Source organism: Canis aureus, chromosome 7 (assembly GCF_053574225.1).
Source record: "Canis aureus isolate CA01 chromosome 7, VMU_Caureus_v.1.0, whole genome shotgun sequence".
In the NCBI taxonomy this organism is placed as follows: Eukaryota; Metazoa; Chordata; class Mammalia; order Carnivora; family Canidae; genus Canis; species Canis aureus.
This window is the reverse complement of record NC_135617.1, coordinates 60,649,052-60,674,673: the sequence shown is the minus strand read 5'-3', so window position 1 is coordinate 60,674,673 and position 25,622 is coordinate 60,649,052. Positions and strand designations below refer to the sequence as shown.

Below are 25,622 nucleotides of genomic sequence, written 5' to 3'. Positions count from 1 at the left end.
GGTGAGTGCTGTAAAAGGAAACATTAAAGCAGGGTAAGAGTGAGTTACTGGGGATGCTGTTTTATAGTGGCCAGGGAAGGCTTCTCTAAGGCTGTGACATTGAGCAGAGACTCTAATGGAAGTGAATAGGTGGAGGAACATTCCAGGCACAGGGAAAAGCAACCCTAAAAGCCCTGAGTATGCTTAGTGCATTGGAAGGTGCCAGGCTATTTATTCATTAAGCATTTATTGTGTGCCAGGCACCTCCTAGGGAATATGAACATGCAATCAGACACAGTTTTTGCCCTGAAGGAGCAGCAGCTTAATGAGGGATGAACCATTTAAATAATTATAGCAGGGCAGCCCCGGTGTCTTAGCGGTTTAGCGCCGCCTTCAGCCCGGGGCGTGATCCTGGAGACCTGAGATCGAGTCCCGCGTCGGGCTCCCTGCATGGGGCCTGCTTTTCCTTCTCCCTCTGCCTGTGTCTCTCTCCCCCGCCCCCCGTGTCTCTCATGAATAAATAAATAAATCTTTAAAAATATATATAGCATAGAGTAGCTACAATGAAGTTATGTGCAAGTGATGCTAGAGATGCCCAGCAATGAAGTTATGTGCAAGATTGGACTAGAGATGCCCAGCAAAAGAAGCACCAAGTCCAGTCTTGGGTCCTGGGGAAGACTTTCCGGAGGAGGTGACAATTTGAGCTGAGGGCTGAAGGAGGCAGAGAATTTATTATAAAAGGGGAGGAGAGGGCTTGGACATGGACATTTTGAGGGTTGATGGCCTGAATATACAGGACAATTAGGAATCTGAAATCTCCAAGAGAGGTGGAAAATTAGTCTGGTGAAGGTGGAAGAGGGTGAGTCATTCGGACTTAGAAAAGTCCGAATTCGGTAAGTCATTCGGACTTACCCGTGCAAACCGAAAAACTGTTTTTATCCTTTGGATGATGGGGAACAAGTGCTAGCACTATTCCACTATATTTTTGTGTGTATATGGTTGGGTTTTTGTTGTGGTTGTTTTGTTTTGTTTTAGTACCAGAATCTTTTCTCAGCCTTCCCTCTATTGCCCTGCCCCTGCCACCTCCTTCCTTCTCCAACCGCCAGGCCTCCAAACCCTGCTTCTTAGGACATCCCCATCTTTCCTCATCACCCAGTGCCCTAATTCCCCAACCCGAAACCACGCCCCCTAGCCACGCCCCCGATGACGCGCGGCGCCCGGTGCGTGGGGATTCCCGCGGCCCTGGCCACTACCCGGCCTGCCCCGCGGCAAGATGGCGGCGTGAAGGCAGCGGGCAGCGGCAGAAAGTTTGTTGCGGGATTGGAGTAGTCGGGCCGGGAGACTAGAGTTTGGGGGGGATCGTGGGGACACTAACGCAGAGTAGGGGCGGGGAGGAGGGACTAGCTCCGGGGTTAAGAAGAGGAAATGGGATGTTGGAATTTGGAGGCGGAGAGAAAAAAAGAGGGAGATGGAGCAGAGCGGAGGGGAGGGGGCCTAGGATCCGGCGGCGGCCTTGGGGAGGGGTCCGGGGCGGGGCAAGCAGAAGTAGGTGTGCGGACCCGGGAGAAGCAGTCACAAATTGGAGGGGAATTTCTAAGCCGAAAGTAAAGAAACCTGGAGCTTGTGGCCGAGGCCCGAGTGTACTGGGCCGGTAGGAAAGAGGTCTTTCCCGTAGAGGAGGAGAGTGGGGAAGAGAGACCTGGAGAATGCTGGACAGGCTTGGTATGGAGGGAACTATAAAGCCAGTTCTCCAGACTTACGTCAGCCTTTCCAGAGTTCCTATAGCATCTGCCCCAATTTCAGCTGAAGACTCAGGGGCCCCGGGGACTGGAAGAAATCACAGTGCCTGCTTGGAAAGAAGAAGAGGTAGCGATTTGCCCGAGCTCTCAACCCCAGAGCGGGTAAGGTGGCTCCAGTGACAGGCTGGCATGCTCCCGGCAAGCAGTATGCATGGGCTCAGAGTGATACCGAGAGTCAAGTAGTATGAAAAGGGCTCTTTTCTATGGAGGTTGCCCTTTGCCTGTGGTCTGTTAGTGTTCTGTTTAGATTGTACACTGATTTTTAAGAATTGGGTGTAGCATTGAACCTTGTATGCCTTCACCTGTGCAAGTGAACATGGTCAAGGACCTAGAGATCAGGCTGAAAGTACTTTAACACATCCCTGTCACAAGCAGTTTCCTACATGCTCACTGTATCTTTTCTGATCTCCCCATCATATCTTAAGTTTGGCATCCTACCTGAAGTAGAGATTGGTGGGTGACAGATCGGAGGGGGAGTCATGAGGAAAAAGTCTCATTGTGTTCTGACACCAACTCCTGAATTTACTCTTGCACAGGTCTACTTCTTTTGATCTTTCTTTGGGTAAGAAAAGCTCATGTATTCCTTTGGGTTTGTGGATTTGGTGGGTAGGTGGGGTCAGTGGAGGAGGAAAAGCAGGTTGAGGTTAGGGAGAAGAAACCCAAGTCAGTTTATCAGTAAGGGGTCGAGTTGTCTGGTGTAAAGCTCTGGGATTATTTATTGTATCACTGTCTGTACTTGAGATCCCTGATATGTGAGAACTGTTTTACAGTCTGGATCAGTGTGGTGATGGAAGGAAAGAATTGTAGAACTTTTCTGATAGCTTTCTTCTTTTCCCATGTATTCCCCCCATCAAACCACATTTAAAGAAAATCAGTTTCACTAGCCAGACTAAGCATGTCTTAAGAGATAGTGGATTTGAGGTTAGAGAAAAGGGAAGGGGTCTGGAGCCACAAAGTACAGTGAATATGGTCCTCACTTCCTTTGATGCCTTTCCAGAGTTCCTATAGCATCCCAAGCCAGAGTTGGGGGCAGGCTTTTTACAGAAGCTCATTTCATGACTGACATCTGCTCCATGATTAGATTGGGAGGTCTAGTTTGATCCAAGACTCCTCACTAACCATGTCTGTCTCCCTACAAAAGGCTTGCTGTAGACAACCAACCCAAATCACCATTACTAGGCCAGCTTCAATACCTTCAGGTATCTGAAGAACTGATGTTATTTAGCTGTGACTCTAATAAAAGGTTGGGAGCTTTCTCTTTCTTCCTTCCTTTTTTTTTTTTTTTAAGATTTTATTTATTTATTCATGAGAGACACAGAGAGAGGCAGAGGGAGAAGCAGGCTCCATGTGGGGAGCCAGACGTGGGACTCGATCCCAGGTCTTCAGGATCACGCCCTGGGCCAAAGGCGGCACCAAACTGCTGAACCATCCAGGCTGCCTGAGCTTTCTCTTTCTGATCATTTGTGGATACTCCTTAGAGTTGTGATCAGCAAGGACAGTGTGGGGAGCACACAGAGAAGTTAAGATACTGACTCTGGAGCCAGAATTCCTAGTTCAAATCCTGGCTTTGCCCTTTGTAGCTTTGTGACCTTTGGAAATTGTAGAGTTCTCTGTGCCTCAGCTTTCTAATCAAATGGAGATGGTAAGAGTACTCATCTCATAAAGTTGTTGTGAGGGTTAAATAAGTTAATATATTAATGTATTTAGAACAGTGACTGACACTCCATACGTATTTGTTGTTGATCAGGTCTCAGTACAAACTTCTGCTTCACGATTGAACCTGGTGTCTCTCTATGGAGACCCTGTACTGGTTTGAGCTGCTGTCGTGATGTTAGAGAGATGAGGCACAGCTTTTGGATAGTAGAGATGTTGCATATAGTGAGAACATCTTCATGAAACTACTTAAAGTGATGTTAAAATGCCCATGATTTCCCGTTTGAAGTTGTGAAGTTTTAGAATTATCTTTGCTGTTGAGCTATAACAATAATAGTACTTATTGAGCACATTCTGTGTGTCTGGCACTGTTGTAAGTGCTTTAAATGTATTAACTAATTTAATTTTTATAACGACCCTGTGAAGCAAATACTTTTATTGTCCTCATTTTACAGATGAGTAAATAAGGGTGCAGAGAAGTTAATTTGCTCAAGGTAAAGGGCAGAGCTGGGATTTGAAACCAGACGATCTGGCTTCAGCAATTGAGCTTTTTTTTTTTTTTTTTTTTGACTTGGTATGAAGTTAACCCTTTATTAAATATGCCTAGTGGCAATTTGCATCTCTTGTTTGTCATGATGGTTAGGTAGTAGTAAACTTTTTTGAGTTATTTCAAACATGTTTTAGGAGCTGAGATCTTCACAGCTGTCTCCTTCTGAGAGAAAAACTGGTTTAGGGACTGTGGGAGGGAGCCCTCTGCCACGTTAGCCAAATCTGGACTCTTTCTTCATGATTCAGCTTGGTAACTGCCCTTTGGAAAACCTTGGACCTGGGTTGGGTGAGCAGGCTGACCTGAGGGTCCACTCTTAGCATACCTTAAAAGGGTGTGTGTATCAGTGTAGACAGAAGTAAAAGGCTCATCTCTGACTTTGATTACGGACAGGAGCAGTTGAAGTAGCCATAGTGTTAAATTCATAGGCAATTTAATCTGGATGTCATCTTAGTTTTATATTTATTTATTTATTTATTTATTTACCCATCTTAGTTTTAAAAATAGTAGGTAGCAAACTACTACAGAGAAAACAATAGGTGGCATTTTAAACAGTGCCAGCCCCTCAGCTTCAGAGGAAAGTGGAAAACTGATGTGCTTCTGCTGAAGCTCCTGTGGTAGAGGAAGGTCCTGACGCAGTGCGCTGTCTCTTTAGCAAAGCTGGAGGCCTGTGTGTGCAGCCTTGGGGCAGAGGTGTGCCCTTGGTTTGATTGACTGGCTTTCCTTTGCCCTGCACTTAAGAATCACTCTTCCCCTCCTTCTGAGTCACGTCCTGTCTATTTAACACGCCCTCAGGGCCCATCTTTTTCTTTAGTAACTGACTGCCTGGCCAACTGAGTAGGCACGCGCCTGATGTCTGCCTGATGTCTGACCAGAATTCAGAGGAATAGGGAGCTCAAGACTTAGGGCTTTTTCTGGGAATTCCGACCTAGCTCTTGGATCACCTTTTTCTACTTATTGTGGCATATATGAGATTTTGAGAGTTAGTCTCTGTCAGTGGCTGTTCCCCTCCACCATTAACTGAGGAGCGATATATGTCAGGATAATGTATTTTATTTCGATTTGTGCTGCAGTCAGCATGCTGGAACGTGTAATCTCCACAGAGTACACCTTTGTGTTTTGGTACAAGTCCTTAGACTTCCTGGATTCTGGCCTCCTTTTAGCAAATGATTGAACTGCAGGGTGAAGGCTGATGGATTTGGAGGTGGTTCTCTGCCTTTACTGTTCTGGTTTTGTTGTTTTTGAAGTCCATTTCTTCTCTCTTTCTTTCTTTTTTAAAAAAGATTTCTGTATTTATTTATTCATGAGAGATAGAGAGAGAGGCAGAGACATAGGCAGAGGGAGAAGCAGGCTCCCCACAAGGAGCCTGATGCAGATCTAGATCCTGGAACATCGGGATCATATTCTGAGCCAAAGGCAAACGCTCAACCACTGAACCACCCAGGCATCCCTCCATTTCTTCTTTTAACACCCCTTATTTATGTGTAATCTTTGTATCTAATCCCTTCACCATTTCCTCACCACCATATTTTGAGTGCCAAGGACCTCTGGGAAACTAGGCCGTGGTTTCTCACCTGGATTCAACCTCTTAACAGCTCTGCGAACTTATTCTCTGGTTTCTGGGCCTTTACACATACCAGCCGTGCTGTCTGGAATGCACTCTCTCCTTCACCCTTTACCTCCCTCTTTGTCCTTTCTTTATTTCTTTGTAAGATTTTATTTTTAACTAATCTCTACACCCAGTGTGGGGCTTGAGCCACAACCCCAAGATCAAGAGTTTCATGCTTGGGGTGCCTGAGTGGTTCAGTCAGTTAAGCGTCTGCCTTTGGCTTGGATCATGATCCCAGGCTCCTGAGCTCCAGCCCTGTTTCTGGCTCCCTGCTCAGCGGGAAGTCTGCTTCTCCCTCCCCCTGCTCTTGTGCCCTTGCTTATTCTCTCTCTCTCCCTCTCCCTCTCAAATAAATAAAATCTTTTTAAAAAATGCCTTGGCTTCTCCCCTGTTCAGGAGAGTCTACACTCTAGCTCAGCATGCAGAAAGGTTGTTTATACTCTGGCCCAAACTCAACCTTCTAGCCTGAGTTACTGTCACTCTACTTCATCTGCTCTGTGCTTCATTGCTCCTGAATTTCCCACTACTCCTGAACCTTTAGGGCCATCTATTTACTTTATTCTTTTTTGCTTGTGCATTTCCCTCTCCATGATGCTCACCTGTCTCTGAAACTCTGCTTATCCCCTAGGACTCAGCTCAATCTGTCACCTCCAGTAAGGAGTCTTCCCTGCTTTCCTTTCCTCCTCTCGGCCCCCCCAGCACTTTGTGGGGGCAACCTCAGTTCCAGCACTTACCATATTATATGGCAGTTTCTCTGTTTACTTCTTGGCCTCTTTCACTGAGCTGACTGACCCTCTCCTGAAGAGGGACCCTGCCTAATCATGAGATGAGGGTGTGGGGAGTTCACAGTAAGGTGAGCAGTGTGATAGAGTATGATTTTGGAGCGAGGCCAAGCTGGCTGAAATCTTGGTTCTGCCTCTTACCAGCTGTGTGACTTTGGACAAATTACTTAACTAGTAGGACTTTTGGTCTTGTCCCTTATAAAATGAGGGTGACAATATCTTTTTTGTAGGAGTTTTGAGCATTTGAGATAATGAGTTCATGGCGTGTAGCATGGTAACAGTTACGTGAAGGATACTCAGTTAATGTTTGTTTAATAAATGAATGCTATTCTGGAAAACACAATGGATAAGAAAAGGCTTTGTTGTTTTCAAGCTGGAATAAGCCTTTTAGTTTCTGCCAGGTAGCCAGAAGCCTTTTTGAGGTGGGAGTAAAATTGGGAGAATCTTCTTATAATGAAGCAACATAAAAGATGAGGTCAGGGACATCATCCCTGAGTAGCCTATGCAAAGAGTTGATGTTTCTCCCCATCTTTTGTGTTGTAATGACTTGTCTGATGGATCACCTTTATATGAGATTGGTGGTGGTGACCTTGGTGGATATAGGTGGGGGTGTATAGGTGGTAGATTTGTAATGAAGTTAAAGCTGTGGATGACTGGATGGGGGTGTTTGAGGATTCATGTTCCCCTAGTTTTCTTAAGGACTTTAAAGATCTTGTGTCACAGAATGGACTTAACTCAGATGTTCCCCAGAAATAGGGCTGGTAGCTGGGGGTTCACTGTCCATTCTTTGCCTTTTTGTTTTTAGTGTAGTTGATAGAGCACCAGTTCCCCCAAAACACCAATGAAATGTGTTTGGAATGTGTTTCTAGAAGTCTAGACCTCTTAATTGTATAATGCCAGTGGTGCTCAAATGCCAGTTTGAGTTTACAGTCCAGATGAGGAAGATATGTTTGAGTTTTTCAGAGGGCAGCCTCCTTGTCGGGTCCTTGAACCCCTGCCCCAGCCAGGTGCCTCTCCTCTAGGCTCTGAAAACATGTCCCAAACTGTAATGCAGATGGCTGTTAACCTGTCCCTCCCCTACGCAGGGCAAGATCTTTTATCTCTGAAACCTTCTTAGGGGCTCTCCGTGGCAGGTGCTGAGCTATCCTGGTTACTGTGTGACCCAAACTGGTCCTTCCTTCTTGAAAAATGAAAGCAGATAGGATCTATCTGGCAAAATCCTTTGAACTCTTAGGAAGCAAGGTCCTGCATAAACAAAAGATGATAGTATTAGCAATAGCATTACCAATTATTGTCTAGAGTTGAGTTAATGTGGTTAAATGATCTTCCAGGTGCTTGGCTTTAGCTCTCTCCCTTTTTAGCCTTCTTATGTTCTTGTAACATATCCCTGAGTCAGCAGAAGAGGTTAAAAGCAGAAGTGAAGTACACACCGGTATATTTTCTTGCTAATCACCATCTTCTACAAAGTCTGGATGCTAGCATCCTCTTTGTTACTCATTAAGTTCCTTTCAGTGCCCCACAACCTGCTTGCTTTTCTGGCTGTTTTGCTCATTTCTTTCTAGGTGTACTCCATGCTCACAGCCAGGAACTACTACAACCCTAGTAGTTAATGCCTAGACAAATCAAAAGGATGAGACTGGTGACTGAAAGTGACGTGATGGAGTTCTCCCTGGGTTCTACCCCTTGTCCCTCAGTGTGGGAGCGCACATTGCAATGTGGCATATCTTCACCGATGGCATCTTGGCAGGGCTGGTGAGCGGCATTGTATGTTCAGCAGATTTGAGAGGAGATTGGGTGAGCCAGCAGGACTGGGTTGTGTTGTGTATGCTTAGGCTTCAAAGGGGCTGAGTCTTCCGGACTGGCCATGAGTGTGAAAGTGGGACCTCTTCTTTGTTGGTTACTATCTCATAAGCGCCAGCCGTTTGTGAGGTGACGTTTGGAAGCTGTAAAGGACATGGCCCCCTATTCGTGAAGAGCTTCTGTGCTTTCCCAGTGAACTGTGGGGGAAGTGACCTGCCTGTTGGGAAGTCAGTCTAGATTGCACTAGCCTCGCTGTGTGCTTCATTCAGCTAGCTTCACTCAACTAATGGTAGGATAGCTGAATTTATCATTTGGGGTACTGAACAGTGGCCTCTGTGCATTCCCGGGTAAGCCCATGGGGACTTCAGTCTCAGAAACCTTTGAGGGTCTTTACATCAGGGCAGAATCGTCAGGGCTTTCCTTTGGCTTGCTAGAGGAGGCCGTCTTCCATGCTTTGCAGTGGGATCGGAAACAGGGTTCTATCCCAGTTCTCTCTGTGCTCTTGAGCAAGTCACTTGTCTTCTCCTTTCAGAATGGGAGAACTCCACCTATTCTGTGGGCCTCATGAGGCCACAAGGATCAAAGGACATACAAGTGGAAGGGAAATGACTTCCGGGATGGTAAAGCACAGTGCAGATGGAAGGATTTTGTCCTGTTTGTCCAGGAATTCTGTTTTCATCATAAGTATGATCTATGTCCTTGCATGAGAGACTAGGCATACAGAAACATACACAAAAGAAAAAGTAAAAACACCCTCCCTTTCTTCCCCCACTGCTCCTGTGTAAGCCCCTTTCCCAGAGACAGAGAACTACCCTGTATCCTTCGAATCATTTTTCTGTGCTTCTAGACATTCCTAATTATGTAGTTCTTGTAAAATAAACACAACTCAGTAGTGGTTCATGCTGTTCTTCAGCTTGCTCTGTTCACCTAACAAGTCAGGTCAAGTAGCCCCGATTGGAGCCTCCTTCCCAGCTTAGAGGCTTCCTCTGGGGCTGGCTTCTTGGGAGGGATGCAGAATCTTTACTAGAAGTGAAGATAACGGCAGACATGCTGGTTATCTCTGAGGGATGGTTCTTCATCCTGAGATGAAGTTGTCTGGCAGGAGTGCCCTGACTGGGAATTGGGATGGTTATAAACACGGTGTGGGCATCATTGCTTCACCTCATGCATTTCTCCCTCCACCCTTCTGTTATCTATGGCTGGGAAGAGAGTAAACGTACCTGATTTCTCAACTTCAACTTCTGTTTCAATGCAGAGACAGTCCCTGATTTCTGAAACCTTGGATTACCTAGGTTACTTGCTGCCGTGTTTTGAAAGCAAACCAGACCTGGCTGGTGTTTTTCAGTTTTATTTGTGGGCGAGGATTCTGAAGGTAGCCTGTCAATGGCCTTGCCTTCTTACCAATCTAGGGAAGAGGTCAGAGCCTATAGAAGAGTTGTTCTCTCTTCTAGGTGGTTATATCCCCCTCCTTAGTCAGGCCTTGGCCTTTTGAGCTCTGGGGCTGTTGTCAGTAATACGGGGAGCCCCAGGAGTAGGCAATTGGGAATGATTAACCTAGGTTTGGAAGAATGGCCAGGCCCATATGTGGTGCCAGGGTGGTCTCTGTTCTCTTCCCTCTGCCCTGAGTCATCTCATTATCCACGGGGCTTTCCAGACAAAAGAGGAATTTTTTTTTTCCTTGCCCACATGCTGCCCTTCTCTATAAGCACAAGCAGTATTTGCTGCAACGTTTGCTGTAGCTCCTCTGCTCTAGGGGTCACATCTTGTGGTGTTTCTGGACTTCACTACTGTGGCTCCATTTGCCTTGAGATTTCTAAGCTAGAGGTTGTCATTTCCCCTAGAGTGGTTCTGGAAGTGACAGGAAAGATTTTTTCTGCTGTTTCCTGGGCTTGCTGTGATGGGAACGCTAGCCTCTCTGGGCATTGCTCATTTTGAGTGGAGTAGTCGCTGCCAGAGTCTGAGGAGCCTGGCTGCAGCATGGCTTTCCTTTATCCTTGCTCTTTGGGTTCCTCTGGGGCTAGCTCCCTGGGAAGCACCATCCCCCTGGCCTTTCAGAAACTGAAAGGTGGCAGTGTGCCACCCCTTCCCTTGGCTGGCCCAGCTCTGGGCCAGGTCATACACTGCCCCATTGTATTGTGCCTTCGATGCAGTTCTTGTTGCAGCCTCTGATCCCTGGGCCAGTTCTCTCCCGGCCCCTTGCCTTGGAGTCTGTGGGAGGTGGTGGGGTGGACTTTACTGGCACAGACATGGGATGGGTGGCAGCTGCAGCTGTGGCTGGCTTTGTTCTGACAACCCAGCTTTTGGAGCTATGGTGCAGCCTGGCAGCAGTGTCCAGGGAAAAGGCAAGACAGGAGAGCTGCACCTGGCAGCAGTGCCTCCTTCCACCACAGCTCTCCTCTCTTTTGGTTGACCAACCAGAGAGCCCTATTCCCTGGGGTCAGCCAGCTGGCCTTGCTGGTTGGCAGGGGGTATGCTGCACTTCCACCTGGCATGATTTTTGGATGGGAGAAAGCCCCAGAGGTGTCTAGTGATAAGTCTGGAGGAGCTTCCCCTTCTGAAGAGTGCAGTGTGTTCCCTCAGGCATCTTGCAGTTTGGCATTCCTTCTGCTCTCTCTTTGCAGCTCCAGAGCTGGGCTGCTCTCAACCAAGCTGTCTGTTTATATGGAGTGGCTGGAGGGCATCTGCCATGAGTCTGTCGCTAACGCTAACCGTGCTAACCAGGAGAGCTGGCTGGTTGGGGAGAAGACACTAACCCTGTGAGTCTGATGTGGGCCAGCTAACTTGCCCTGGCGGTACCACCAGCAGTGCCTCTGTCACACACGCCCTTACCCCCAGCCTGGCTGCCTCCTCCCCTTAGCTTACCTCATGCCTCCTCTGTGCTCTTGTCCTTACTGCTGTCTGTCCATTTTCCCATCTCCTTGCTGGGGTGGTGGTGGGGGGGGCGGGCAGGAGGGAATGTGCCCCCTCTAAGGCAAGGGGAGGGGATTTCCTGTACACAGACACCTGCCCATCTGCCAGCCTGCTGCTGGCTTCTGCCAACTCCACACTCCCCTCAGTCAGTATCTCATTCTCTATCCCTCAGCTGCCTCATCCCTTAAAACAGTTGGATAGAGGTTCTGTTCAGTCTTCTTCAAGCATTATAGAGTGTGAGAATATTTTGCAGTTTCCATGCTCTGTTTCACACCTCTGAGGCAGATGGAGCTAGAGTGGGAGGGGAGTTTTCTTCTCAACTGGATAGTTGCTTCCTTTTGTCACGTGGGGAAGATTGAATGGTGTTCCCATTATTCTCACTCCAGGATAATAATTTAGGATCAACTGCAAGGTTCTCTTCAAGGTAGGGGGTTTGAGGAAAACTGTGGCCTGGCTGTGAGAAGCTCCCTGGACAGAGAGTGAAGCTGAAAGCTATAGTCCAGAACCAGGTATTCACCCGAGATATAGCTCATGGCACCTGTTGCTCCAGTAAGTGGAGTGGGTGGAGTTTGGCCCCCCAACGCCTTCCACGTGTGGAGCTTCAGGTGGACTTTAGCCGAGAAGACCTGGAAGGGCAACCTCAGTCAGAGCAGGGAGGACCCAGCTTTGGACTCCCCAGTGAGCCTGGGAGAGGCCTTGGTCTCAGATTGGGAGCCTGGTGAACAGCCTACCATGGAGAAGCTCCCACCAGACTCCCATCTTCTTCCAGGGTTGGATAGGAGAAGGGGGCTTTGGGGATAGCAGGAAGGCCAATTGCTCGGGGCTTGCTGGTGTTCTGCACAGGTAACTCCTTAGCCACCCTTCTGGCTCCAGCCTCTGGAGGCAGTGCATACAGGGTAGGCTGGGTGGGGGAACTTGGGACTTGAGAGCCCTCTGGGTGGGCTTTGTTTCTCTTGGACCAGGAGGAAGACACAGGGAGCTTCCTGCTAGTCTGGGGTGGGAATGTGTAAAAGTGAGAGGGTGTAGGGGCTGCATGGATGTGTAGGGACCCTGAGTCGGGAATAGCAAGCTGGAGTCCTTGGTTACTGGGCTCTGACCAGGAAAACAAAAAGGGCCTGGAGTGGAGGGAGAGCTGGCTCCGGGCCACCCCCTACATTGCCCTGCCTTCGGTAAGGGCATAGGGACTGCTGTCAAGTGCTGGTTGATCCTGGGGACTTTCTGGCCCTCCCTTTGTTTAGGGGGAGGTTGCTTGGATCATCATCAATTGTTGTCTTTAGCCCCTTTGTTCCTGTCCAGTGTTTGCTTGAGTGAGAGGCCAGCTGCATAGTCTTCGGATATTTGCTCAGGTGGGAGCCAGATGAGCTCTCGTAGGTCCCCAGCACTAGCTTGGGAGTCCTCAGGATTACTCTGGGGCAGAATAATTCCTAGCCACTTTGGTTTTTAAAAACCTGTCAGTGGATTCCGCTTAGAGCAGGCAGAAGGCCAGGTCAGGGCCGCAGGCAGCTTGTCCCAAGAGGGTGAGGTTGTATTTGCCCAGAGGGGGGTAGTAGGCATGGCTGTTGGAGGGGCAGCAGGGCTGGTCTGGGCACAGACTGGCATCTTCCAGCCTAGTCATCGGCCCAGAGCAGAGCCTGCTCAGGCCCCACCCCATGCTCTGCTGGCTGCCTGCCTGCCACGCGCCCAGGATTGCTAAGGGCTTTGCTCATGTACCTCAGGAACAGCTGCATGCCGGAAACTGGGGGCTGGTAGCAAAGCAGGAGGGGCATTGGGTGGGGGGCGATGTGGGCAGGGCTGAACCCAGCCAGCTTGGGTGGGATGGGCTGGATGTGCTGAAGGACTCAAGGTGGAGAGGAGCTGTATTAATGGGGGGTGGAGGTCCTTGTGGACAATCTCTGGGGCCTCCACTGGATTACCTGGCTAAAGGACTGGCCTTTGCAGGGTGGTAGTTTGTGTTTCTTTGGCCTCAATTGGATGCAGACCCTGAATTTCAGAAGCTTGAGAAGCAGCCAGATTTGTATGGCAGAAGGGTGCCCTGCCCCCACGAAGCGCTGCTTCTTCCAGACCCGTAGAATTCAGACTCTTTATCTAGGGCTTAGAGCTGAGGATGAGCTCAGAGGAGGCACTGGTCCCTGTGTGATCAGACATTCATGTTTTAGCATTGAGGCTTTAGGAAGGGCCTGTGTTTGTTTTTGTTACTTGTGTCTTGCTGAGTTCCACGGGGTGGGGGGGGGGTGCATTAAGGCAGCATAAAACACAGCTGGAGTGTTCTGGAAAAGGGCTGGTTTCCTTTCATTCTCGAAGCAGTAGTGATTGCTAATTGAGTGATTCTATTTGACCTTCTTCAGGTGAATTATGAAGGAGAGCCTTAATGATTTTTGTGGTGATGTGTGGCCCATCCCTGACGGTCCCTCACTTGCTTGAGTCAGTGATAGCTCTGAGTAGAAAGGCCTGTCAGTAGGTTCAGAAATGGTCTGAACTCACCTACACTATTGGGGCCATCATTTCTTACAGAGTGTGAGTGATGTGGGGAGCAGGGGAAGCATTTGGTCTTCCTAGGGCAAGGCAAGTGAACTGGGGAGGGTGGAGTGAGGTAGTAGTGCAGAACTGGGGCAGCTGAAGGAGACCTTCCTTGGGGTAGGCTGAAGTCTGAAAAGTCAAAGAGCCACACTCCTGTCTCCTTCAGCTGGGGGAGAGCTGGGTGCTCAGACTTCCCTTCCTCTCTTGCACCTTTGACTTTGCCCTTGGACAGACCAACAGAAAAGATGGCAGAAGGAAGTGAGAGGGCGCCCTGGCTCTTGGGCTTGAACCTTCTTGCTGTTACCTACCTTCGGGTGTTGCAGAGAGTGGGAGGAAGGATATGGTTTGGAGAAAATCAGGATTCTGAAGGTTTCTCCTTATCCTGCTCCATCTCTAGCAACGGTGACCCCTGACCATGGTGGAAGGCCCTGGTCACATCCGGGCTTTAGCCACAGAAGGGAGCAGGTGTGAGTCCAATCTCCTGGTTAAAGAGGGAGGCTGGGCAAATTTTTGGTCCTCTGATTAAAGGCGACTGCCCAGTCAATGTCTAGCACACATTTTTCCTTATATCTGCCTCTGACCATCCTCTGCTCAGCTGTTCAGTGGGTTCACGGTGCAGGTTTGCTGTGCGTGCTGAGTCCCATTTCTAATGAAAGTAGACTTTGTTCTCTGGAGGCAGCTAATCGTGCCCCATGGGCTGTAATCAGGGGAAGGTATTTCATACAAGGCAGGCGGCAACAGGCGGCCTGCACTGACTGGCGGATTGCAACATGGCAATTAGGAAGCTCTCACCCCCCTCTCCCTCTACCCCAGCAGAGCTGGCTGAGGCTCTCCTCACGGAGTTTGAGTGAGTGAGGAATGAATGCTATGCCGAGCAGGAAGTGGGAGGCGGGAGGCGGGGCTCAGTGGGGTAGGGGCCTTGAGGAGAGCACTTTCCCTTCTCACTGCTGTTGGGGTGTCTCCTTCAGCAGTGCCTGAAGGGCCCCGGACCAGACTGGGTTAGCCAGAGGTTTTCACCTGGGCCTCAGCCTTGGCTCCCAGCGCACAGCTGTTCTGGTAGTGCACATGACCACATCCTGAGCTTTCTTCAAGCCCCAGTTCCTTGAAGCTCTTGGAGTCTGGGATTCTTCTCTGTCAATTTGTAGACCTCCCAAAAGACCATTTTCTTGGAGGTGCCTTGGAGCCAGCTCAGCAGCAAGAGGCCAAGAGACCCCAAAGGCTGCTCGCTTGCTTATCATAGCCCATATCCCATTCTGAGTTATCCAGCTGCTTTTCCCCGGGGACTTCCTCTTCTTGACATCGGGTTGGGAGTCCCCTTGGGCTGAAACACTCCAATGCAACGTGGGAATCTCTGGGTGAAGGAGACGTGGCCAGTGGAGGCCGCACCTGGTGGCTAGGTCTTCCCAGTGGGACTGCTCTGCTGTCTTGCAGCTCACCTTTTATCTTCTCCTGGCTGTGGGCCTGGCATCCTGCTGCTTCTTGCTTTGTTCTCCAGTGCACCTGGCATTGCTCTCACACTCCAGGGTCTGTCCTTCCCTGCTGAACTTCCAGTCAAGGACAGTGGCCTGTCAGGCCCATTGCATTCCTATGTAGTGCTAGAATTGGGTGCCACTCTCCCCCCCCACCCCCAATCACATCATCATGAGCTGGATCTAGGGCACTTAGCAGATTTCAGGAGTTGGAGCTAGGGCCTCAACATGTACTAGTATTTATGGACGTGGGGCAGGGAGTAGAGTGAGACGGACTGCCCTTCACTGCCCTTCACGGGCTTGTGTTGAGGACATTGCAGGCTCCCTAGCAGACTCTCCCTAGTAGGCACCGCCTTCTGCTTCCCCAGTTGGGAGTGGCTCCCCTCCTTGCGGCTCTGATGTATATGAAAAGAGTAGACTCTGGCCAGGAAAGATAACTGCCTGCCATTGCCAGCACCATTCATCCTGGAGCGTCCGTGTTTGTAGTACTTCCCCTGTCTCCCTGCCAGCCACTTCCACACTGTCCCCTCAGCAGGCCAGGCTCTCTGGCCAGGAAAGCCCTGGGAGTATGTGCTGTGAGGCCAGGGAGTGGAGACTTGAGATCAAGATGAGGCAGGATGTGTGACAAGTAGAGCTAGGGCTGCGGGGCATGGGGCGAAGGCCACTCTCCTTCCAGGGAGGATCCTGATACCTGAGCACGTCAGGATGCTCTCTGCCCGCCCTCCTGCCACCCATTCAGCTGTCCTGGTGCCTAGAGGACAGAGTGGGTATTGGCAGGATAGGGCTGAGGAAGAAAAGAGGCTGGCAGTCAAGGGGGTCCAAAACAGGGCTTGCAGGGAGAGGGGACTAATGGGGGGAGGAGAAGGGGAAGGGAGCAGGCTCAACTCGGGAGCACCCCTGGGTTTTGCAGCGGTTCTTGACTGCCTGTGTGTCTTACTTTGAGTCCCTCGCTGTCCCCTTTTCTAACTCATATACTCTGTACTTACAGCCTCTGAGTATCAGCATCCAGCTATCCAGGCTGGCTTGGGACTTTCTGGGACTTTCTCTCCCCCAGGCCATGGGAGCTCCCACCCTGGGGCCCTCAGGAGGGGTAGCCCCAGGGAACCTGCGGGGGTGACTTGTTTGCTCCCCCACACCCCAGGAATGTGCTGTCCTTTTGGGCCCGCCCGGATTCCTGTGCAGGGAGTCAGCTCCACACAGCACGCCGCATGTGCCCTGTGGGGACATGTCCGCCTCACCATCAAAGGGGTGGAGGTTGGCGGCTCGTGCCTGCTGCCATGCCCCAGCTCCCCCCAGAACTCCAAGCCAGAGACCAGGCTGCCCAGACAGGAGGGAGGCCACTCCTGCTTCCCCGCCCTCCCTACCCCCTCACCATTCTTCCTGCCTCAGGCTCTGTTGGAATGTGACAGGAGTCGTGGCTAGGGCATGTCCCGACAGCGGGTACACATGCTTTAGCCCGCAAGGCTTCCCTCAGCCCCCAGTTCTATTAGGAGGATGGTGGTGGTGGTGGTGGCGGCGGCGGCGGCGGCGGCAGGGGCAGGATTGTTTATGCCCAAGCCACCTAAGGTTACTGCTTCCATTGGTCCCTGTGGTGACTGCTGCCCCCATGCTGCAGCCAAGCTTATTACAGGTGGGGGCAGAGCTCAGCGCTCCCAAGAACCTGCAGGGGATCTCGCAGGTCACTCAATCCAGGCACCTCTGTGTCAAAGAGTAACCAGTGCAGGACTTAGCCTGGGCCACACAGTGTGTCAGAAGTAGCATAGGCTAGATAGAGCCCAGTGTCTCAGCTCCCCAGACTCAGGCTTTCTTAGCCTGGGTGCAGTCAACATTGTATGCTGCTAATTCATTGTTGCGGGGGCTGTCCTGTGCGTGATGGGATGTTTAATAGCATCCCCGGCCTCTAGCCACTAGATACCACTAGCTCTTCCCACCATTGTAACAGCCATTCATACATGGGCAGGTATCTGGAAGGGGGCAAGTGAGGGAGGTGGGGGCTACAGAATCAAGCTTGTTGAGATTGTTCAGTCATTCCTCTGCTGCTTTTTCAGATTTTACTCTCTTGGTCCTACCCTTCCTCATTGCAAATGGTTTACAACCATTACACACAGTAGTCCTCTTTGGCTCCTGGAAACATTGCTAGGATTCTCTCCCAGCATCTTCTCAGTCTCTATTAGGCCTTTTTCTGGTGTTCTCTTCTGCAAGCTGTGTTCCCCAAATCTTTTAGTTTCCAGACTCTGAGAGGCCTGGGTGATGAATAGGACAGATGTGGGGTAGGATAGGGATAAGACAAGACCAGACCTATTCCAGAATCAGGCATGTGGTAAGTGGAGACCATGAACACATACAATACACACGTGTGTTCTCTGGGCCTGTGACAGTGCTTTCATGGAGAAAGGAGCCCAGTGCTTTCTGTCCTCTCCCGCCTCCACTGCTTACCCGAGATCCCCTGCTCCATGGCTTTTCTGCCTATCTCTCCCTGGGGGACCTTCCACTTCTTGGACTGGGTAGGCTGGCCTGTGGCACTGACGGACCCGCAGCTGACAACCTGGTTTCCACTTTCTTCCCTTCTCTGGTTTCAGGAGCTATCGGCTAGAGGAAGTGGAGGGGCTGTGGGATGCGGAGAGCCGAGGGCTAACTCCAGGACAGCGGAACAGAGAGAGCTGCCGACAGTCAGATGGTATGTCCCTGTGAGGCCTGCACCCCGCCTTGGCTCCCTTCCAGAGAGGCTGGCAGGTGAGGGGCAGGCAGGTGGCCCCTTTTGGTGGGGGCTGATGAAAAGAGAGTGGTGGAGGCCAGGGAGGCTTGGCGTTCCCCACGTGGAGCCTGGGCTGAGGAAGCATCCTCAGACCCTTACTTTCTGGTTACTGGTTTATTTATTGTGGGGGTTTTCTTGAGCTTACGCTTATGGAACGTTTCCTCAGTGCCAGGTAACTGAGGTTAGTGGCTTATGTAATCTTTGCAGTAGGTCTATGAAATTGGTGCTCTTTTCATCCCCAGTTTGGAGTTGAAGAAACTGATGCAGATGGAACAGTTTTTCCCTCTGAGGCATTTTTGTAAGCCCACAAAGGCGAGCAGTGGGCTGCTCTCAAATACCTTGTCCCACTCCTAGGCTGTGTCCATTCTTCTTGGTACTCAGGCCATGGGTCCTGCCTTTCCCACCCACCTGGTCACATTGGGTCCTTGTCCCCTTCCACACTCCCCTGACAGTGAGTGCTGATATACCAGGGTCCAGGTTTCTAATGACCCCAGCAATGGCCCAGGCCTGTGTGTGTCCCAGTGGCTCCTACGTATATCCTTTTTACTGTCCTTTTTCCCTAAGGCCAAAGGCCTCTTGCCCATGTCTCTGAACCTCCTCCTTCCTTGCTCCCCACAGCAGGCTGAGGAGCTCTCACCTCCCAGAATGACCAGTGCAGCCTCGGCTAAGAAACCATACCGTAAGGCACCACCTGAGCATCGGGAGTTGCGGCTGGAGGTTCCAGGATCCCGGCTGGAGCAGGAGGTCAGAAGACCCCTACTCTTACCCTGGCTGGTAGATGCAGGCCCCTGAGGCCGGGTGTCTGACTGACTCTTCTCATCTGAGGGGACTTCTGGGCCAGATGCTGGCATTCTCATAGATGCTTGGGATCTCCTGGCTGCAGCACTGCTGGCCAGGCCAATGTAGGTTTGTTTATAGGACAGCTGTGAGCACATATTCCTATGGCAGGGAACCCCAGAGTCTTCACAGCTCAACAGAAATGACCCCAGGCAGTATTGTTCTTCCTGCAAGAGGCAGCCCACCAGGCTGAGGGGTCCTCATTCTGGAGCCCAGGATTCTGTGGAGGAAGTGGTGCTCCGGCTTCTTCCTACTAGACCAGTTGTTCTTTGCTGTCCCTGGAAGTCTAGCCCTTCCTCCAGCTTTGCCTTGTTGGGCTAATGTTTGTTTGTTTGTTTGTTTATTTTGGGCTAATGTTTATTAAGTGCATGCTCCCTGCCAGGAACTGTGTTAGGTTCTTAGGAGGTCTTTTTCAGGCAACTGAAAGATTCTCCAGGGGTGCCTGGGTGGCTCAGTTGGTTAGTGTCTGCCTTTGGCTCAGGTCATGATCCTGGGGTCCTGGGATCAAGCACCAAGTCTGGCTCCCTGCTCAGTGGGGCACCTGCTTCTGCCTCTCCCACTCTCCCCACTTGTGTTCTCTCTGTCAGATAAATAGAAATCTTAAAAAAAAAAAAAAAAAAAAGATTCTCCAAATTGGCTGTCCTCCCCCATTCGGCTTCATCTCAGGAGGAAACGAGTGTTGTAGTTGACCTGGCTGCTGTGTCCCCACTGTGTTGCCACACACACTGCATGTTTACAGAAATTGAGAGATCCTCTGTGCCTGCTGAGCATCAGGCTTACCATGGCCTGCTTTGGTCCAATTCAGGGCAGGAATGCCGTGACTTGCCCATTTTCAGTTCAGGGAACTGAATAGTCAATAAAAAGGCCAGGTATTGTGCTGGTGTCACCCTGGGGGGCATTCCCTTGGTTTTGTAGATGAGGACACTAAGGTTCAGCAAGGTTAGTATGAGCAGAGTGTGGTAGGATGGGAGCAGATCCAGGTGTCACTGGTTCCAGAGTCCTAGTCTGGGCCACCCACCTCATTTTCCTGCCTGTGATTGGCATTCTGAAGCAGTTGGCTCCATTTGGAGTGGGCCTCTTGACATTTCCCTGCTTTGTGGCTCTTGGACCATGACCAGTGTGGGGGCTTGAGCAGGACGGGGTGGGAGGTTCACAGCAGGACAAGGCTAAGACAGGTCACTCCTCACAGTCCAGACTAGTCCAGAGGCTCTCCTTCATCCATATTCTTGTTCCTTCTGAGGCTCTGTAACGCCTGATTCTGACCCATCTTTCCTCCTGGGACCAGGAGAACTTTGTTAGAGCTCAGAACCCTACTGTAGCTTGCTTGATGACTTCACTTCTCTGGAAGTCTCTGCCATGTCTACAGGGCCCACTAGGAGCCCAGTGAACAGCTGAGAGGCTTTCTTTACCCCTGGGAGATGGAGCATGGGTACCAGAACTCATTTGCAACTTGCTCTAGAATTATGAGAAGGGTTGGAAGTGGTGTGGGTAAAGGTTAATGTTAGAAGGGATTCTCGAACCTTCTGGTTGGCATGGGAGAGTAATCTAGGCTTGTCCAGGCGTTACTGGATTGCCTCCATCTCTACAGGGCCCACTTCCATGACATTGTTTGGGCATCAGACATGGCCCTTTCCAGGGCTTTTTTGGAGGGCGGGCAGGCAGGGTGGGCCAGGGGTCGGTTTAGGGCTGAGCCTCAAGCTTCCATTCTTTTTATGCCCAGGAGCCCCTGACTGATGCGGAGAGGATGAAGTGAGTATTTGCTGACAAGAGCCTGCCCTGCCTTGCCTCAGTACTCCCTCTTAGCTTCAGGCAAGGCTGTTGGTACAGTTGGGCTTTTCATTGTATTAGGTAGAAGTAAAAGTTGGGTTGGGGTATAGGGACTCTGGGGGGAGGCTTGATGTGGATATTCCTTCTGGAGAGAGTTTTTGTTCCATGGGCTCCAAGAGAACCTGGAACCAAGGAGGTAGGTGCTCTGAGAGGCCTGCCCTTGTCAAAGAGCCCTTCCCCAGCTCTGGCCCTCCTGTGCTGCCTGCCTCCCTGTGCCCCTTTCTGTCAGCCACAGGAGGCCTTTGGAGAGGAGGGCAGCGCTGGGCTGGATTTCCAAGAGATTAATAATGGAGCAGCCTGATTGTGCAGTGGGGAAACAGGAGCTAGAGGGCCTGGTGGCCGGCTGCTTTAGGCTGTAACCAGAGACAGCCTGGGAAGTCTTACCCCCCACAGCAGTTGTTTTCTCATTCTTTTGGGGGGTGGGGGTGGGGGTGGATTCTCCTGTCCCCTTTGCTCTCCCCACCCCCACCCCCACCAAGTTAGGCTGTTAGGCTCATGGAATCTGCTGCCCCAGATTCTGGCTCCTTCTCAGGGAGTCCCTTGCCCCCCAGTTGTTTGTGTTCATGTCATTCCCTCCTCCTTCCTGAGGCCAGCCTGGGGTCCCAGGGCTGGCCCGTCTTCACTCTGATGCCCCTCTGCCCTTGATCCTCCCCCACCCCCAGGCTTTTGCAACAGGAGAATGAGGAGCTCCGCAGGCGCCTGGCCTCGGCCACCAGACGCACTGAGGCCCTGGAGCGCGAGCTGGAGATTGGGCAGGACTGCTTGGAGCTGGAGCTGGGTCAGAGCCGCGAGGAGCTGGACAAGTTTAAGGACAAGTTCCGCAGGTGTGGAAACAAGGGGCCAGTTACACAGGCACACGTCCCCCTGTTCCTAGGAGGTTAGCCGGAAGGGGCCTCAGAGATCATCTGATTCTGATGGGGGAATGAAAGCTCTGGGAGGAGGATGACCTGCCTCCGCACCCCACCCCAGGTGGCACCTGGGTTGGGGAGGGTTGGGGAGGGCTGAGATAGGGCTAAGGAGGGGCAGGAGAGCAGATCATGACCCAGGGATCTGCTGGGTGTTCCTCCCCAGGCTTCAGAATAGCTACACGGCCTCTCAGAGGACCAACCAGGAGCTGGAGGACAAGCTGCACACGCTGGTAATCTGTCAGGGGTGGGGGGCGGTTGGGCTGGCACTGTGCTCCCAGTGTAGCAGGGGGTGGGGACTTGCCCTGGGAGTGCCACCGCGCCCCTGGGGCTTGGGGAGGGGGCAGGGGACCGCAGTGTGCCACACAGTCAGGACTGTCTTAGTGCTCACACTGTTTCTCTTCTCTCCTGTCTTCCCCTCACGCTGCTGCCGCCGTTGCCGCCCTCTCCTGTCAGGCCTCTCTTAGCCACAGCTGGATCTTTGCAGTTGCGTCTGAGTTTGTGTGTTTTCTCCCTTACCCTGGCCTCCTCCTCAGCTGGGATCTGGGGCTGCTGGGGCCCCAGCCCTTTCCCTCTGCCCACTGCTGTCCTCTTCCTTACATGAGGCATGGCACGTTAGGTACGTGCCTCCCTCCCAGGGCACAGTTGCAGAGCCTGCCCTCGGCTCAGGCAGAGGTACAGGTTGATGTCACTGCTGAATACTCACAGCTTCTCAGCTGCGGTGGCAACAAGCCCAAGCCGAGTAGGGGGAGGGGAGCCCCAGTCTCTCAACTGAAGAGCCATGAGCCTGTTGCTCCTTCCTGGTTCCACTAGATGATCTCACAGGTGCCCCCAGCTACCACTTGGCCTCACCCCTCCTCCCTCTTCTAGCTTGAGCCTGGAAAGTACTCCACTCAAAGCCCTCAGCCCCTGGGTTTGCACACTTACTCCTCCTCAGGTCCAGCTGCCTGGCCTGCTATGTAGAGCCTCTGGGTGGGCAGCTCTCGTATCGCCTCTGTCTTAGGTGGTGGCAGGTCATGTTCAGAAAAGCCCCCACCCCACCACCAGCCCAGAAAACAGGAGAGGTGGCTGGCCTCCTTCTGTCTGTCCATTGTCTGTCTATTCTGTCTGCCTTGGCTGCCCCAGCACCCGTGGCTTCCTGTGTCTCTGGGCTGGGAGGAAGTGGAGGGGAGGAAGGTCGGCTGGGGTGTGGGTGAGGTTCACACAAGTTTTGTGCCTCAGATTAAGAAGGCCGAGATGGATAGGAAGACACTGGACTGGGAGATCGTGGAGCTGACCAATAAGCTGCTAGACGCCAAGAACACCATCAACAAGCTGGAGGAGCTCAATGTACGTGTGCCATGGGGGGGCCCGTGCCTGCTGCTGGCTGTGCCCTGGCCTGGCCCTGCTGCCAGGGTGAGTGAGGGGGAGGCTGGTGACCCTCGCCTCTGTGTGCAGGAGCGGTACCGGCTGGACTGCAACCTGGCTGTGCAGCTCCTCAAGTGCAACAAGTCCCACTTCCGCAACCACAAGTTCGCTGATGTGAGCAGAACACCCTCCCTGTGATGCTAGCCCTGCCTCCTTAGGACTCCTCTAGCTTGGGTTTTTATACCTCACTCTGTCCTCCTGCCTTAACTCCCCCTTTCTGCTTTGCCTTTCCTTTGCATGCATGTCTCCTCTCAAGTCCGTCAACTCTGCCACTGTCACCAGGGCTGGTATTTCTGGAACAGGAAGGGAGAGAGGCGCTCAATTTTGGGATCCCATGCAGGAAGGTGGGGGTGGCAGTTGGCCCTAAGAATATGGAGAGGGGATTAGGCCCACCTGACGGCCTCCTCACCTCAGCAGGCAAACTCTAGCCTCAGGCCCAAAGCTAGTGGGGTCTGTAGGAGCAGAGAGGGCCTCCCGAAGCTGCTGGCCAGTACGGATCCTCACATTTCTGTTTGGTTTGGGCAGAAGCCACTGCTGAGATGGGGGTGGAGATGGGAGTTTGAGAGGGCCTGGGCCTTAGTGCTCTGGGAGCAAATGCTGTGTTCCTCAGAATCTTCCAAGTTATTTCACCCCTGCTGAGCCTCAGTTTGTGAAACGAGGCTGTCCCCTGGCATGGAGTGAGACCAGCGCGCGGTGCTGGGCACACATTGCTGCTTGTGTGTGGTAGCCATTATTTCTGAGGTAGGGAGTATTCATATCCCTCTTCCCTTCTCCCACTTTTACCCCAGCTACCCTGTGAGCTACAGGACATGGTTCGGAAACATCTGCACAGTGGTCAAGAAGCCGCCAGCCTGGGCCCCACTGCTAGCCTGGCACCGGGGGCTGTGGTACCCACGTCGGTCATTGCCCGAGTGTTAGAGAAGCCAGAGTCTCTCCTGCTCAATTCAGCCCAGTCGGGCAGTGCCGGGCGCCCCTTGGCCGAGGATGTCTTTGTGCACGTGGACATGAGTGGGGGTGGCTCGGGTGACTCAGCTGGTCCCCCGGCCCTGGGCAGCCCCACTCCACAACCCAATGGAGAATGCCACTCTCTGGGCACTGCTGGGGCTTCCCCAGAGGAGGAGTTAGCCCTGCCAACCTTTGAGAAGCTGAGCCCCTACCCCACCCCATCTCCACCACACCCGCTATATCCTGGCCGCAAGGTAATAGAGTTCTCTGAGGATAAGGTGCGAATCCCCCGCAACAGCCCCCTGCCCAACTGCACGTACGCTACCCGCCAGGCTATTTCCTTGAGCCTGGTGGAGGAGGGCAGTGAGCGGGCCCGCCCCAGCCCAGTGCCCAGCAGCCCTGCCTCGGCCCAGGCCTCGCCCCACCGTGAACCCAGCCCCCTCCCCCCAGCACTCCACGCCCCTGCCAGCTCTGAGGAGGACCTGCTAGCTAGCTGGCAGCGGGCATTCGTGGACCGCACTCCACCTCCAGCTGCCGTGGCCCAGCGCACAGCCTTTGGACGGGACGCACTCCCTGACCTGCAGCGCCACTTTGCTCTTAGCCCCACTGACAGAGACGAGGAGGTTTTGGCACCTTCCCCACCTGGTGAGAGTGGGCTTTTGCTGCCAATGGAAGCGGACTCTGGCCTTCTCAGGGAGGAAGAAGAGCTGAACCTGCCCATCAGCCCTGAGGAAGAATGCCAGAGTCTGCTGCCCAGTGACCGTGGCGCCGAGGAGGGCTCAGTCTCTTCTCAGGCTTCGGGCAGGGCCTGGGCACTCCCCAGCTCCAGCCGCCCCCAGCGCAGCCCCAAGAGGATGGGGGTGCACCACCTGCACCGCAAGGACAGCCTGACCCAGGCCCAGGAGCAGGGCAACCTGCTCAACTAGGGCCCCTGTTGCCTTCTTGCCACCGCTGCACGGGGCCCCCTGGAGGCCCCACCCCAGCACTCCCCCCTCAGGCCTGCACTGCTGTCTGCCCCTCTGCAGGGAGGGTCAGGTGGCGGCTACCCCGGGCCTTTAACTGCATCCACTGACTGGTACCAGCTTGCCTCATGGCTTTCCCCTTTTTCTTGGAATATTTACTCCCCAAAGGTAACATGCAGCTGGGGCTCAAAAACCTTCGTCAGCCCAAATTGGGCTGTTCGGGCCCTGAGGGGTCTGTTACATCAGTGTTTATCCTCCATCCCCCTTTCATACCCACGGATTTTCTTGTTTCTTTGTTTTTCCAGGGGTGGGAGGGGGATGTCGTTGGGATTATTAACCTCTAATTTCTATTTTCTGCCTGCTTTCCTCTCACCTCAAGTCCTCTGTACGAGCTGTTGCCTTCAAGGGGCCCTTGGGGGATGAGGGAGAGGACTCACTCAGGGCTCGCCTCCGCTGTGTCCATCCTCCCTCTGGAAGGGAGGAGAGGGAGGGCCTCAAGGGCCTCAAGCTGGGCTCTGGGTGAGGCCTGGCCCCCTCCCAACCTTGGCTCTAGACTGTTACTCCCAGCTTTGGGACGTTTTCACATCGATGACTATTTTAAAATTAAAACTATTTTACTGACATGGCCTAATTTGTCTCTTAATGATTTTCCTTGTGCAGTCTTCTCCCCATTCTTGAGCATTCCCAGTCCTAGCTGAGTTCTGGTCTTCGCTAGTGAGTGTCCCCTGCCCCGCTCTGCCTGGGGTGTCTGTGGCCACAGAGCATCAGGCAGTGGGAGAAGTGCACCTTAAGTAACCTCAGCAGGGCCCCGAGTCTCCTTGAGGTAGGATCCAGCCCAGCTCGGGAGCTGGGCTCTTTACCTTAGCTATCTATGATCCTACTGGGGGTCTGTGTAGGGGGTCATCACCCCAGAATCCCA

At 52.2% G+C, this 25,622-nt stretch overlaps 1 protein-coding gene across 11 annotated transcripts; it reads left to right on the top strand.

Moving 5' to 3' along the window:
- The first annotated feature begins 1,158 nt into the window (after positions 1–1,158).
- Positions 1,159–25,324, top strand: TJAP1 (tight junction associated protein 1). Of its 11 annotated transcripts, XM_077903888.1 has the most exons (12): positions 1,186–1,286; positions 1,783–1,880; positions 10,791–10,925; positions 17,645–17,742; positions 18,439–18,564; positions 20,378–20,406; positions 21,147–21,308; positions 21,556–21,622; positions 21,846–21,875; positions 22,611–22,718; positions 22,827–22,910; positions 23,585–25,324. In XM_077903888.1, the coding sequence occupies exons 4-12, from the start codon at positions 17,740–17,742 to the stop codon at positions 24,665–24,667; spliced, it is 1,692 nt and encodes a 563-aa protein (XP_077760014.1). In that variant the 5' UTR covers positions 1,186–1,286; positions 1,783–1,880; positions 10,791–10,925; positions 17,645–17,739; the 3' UTR covers positions 24,668–25,324. The 11 variants fall into 11 exon arrangements, with proteins under 11 accessions (XP_077760016.1, XP_077760015.1, XP_077760014.1 ...); XM_077903889.1 differs by lacking the exon at positions 1,783–1,880 and having other exon boundaries at positions 1,182–1,286; XM_077903886.1 differs by lacking the exon at positions 10,791–10,925.
- Positions 25,325–25,622: the final 298 nt, after the last annotated feature.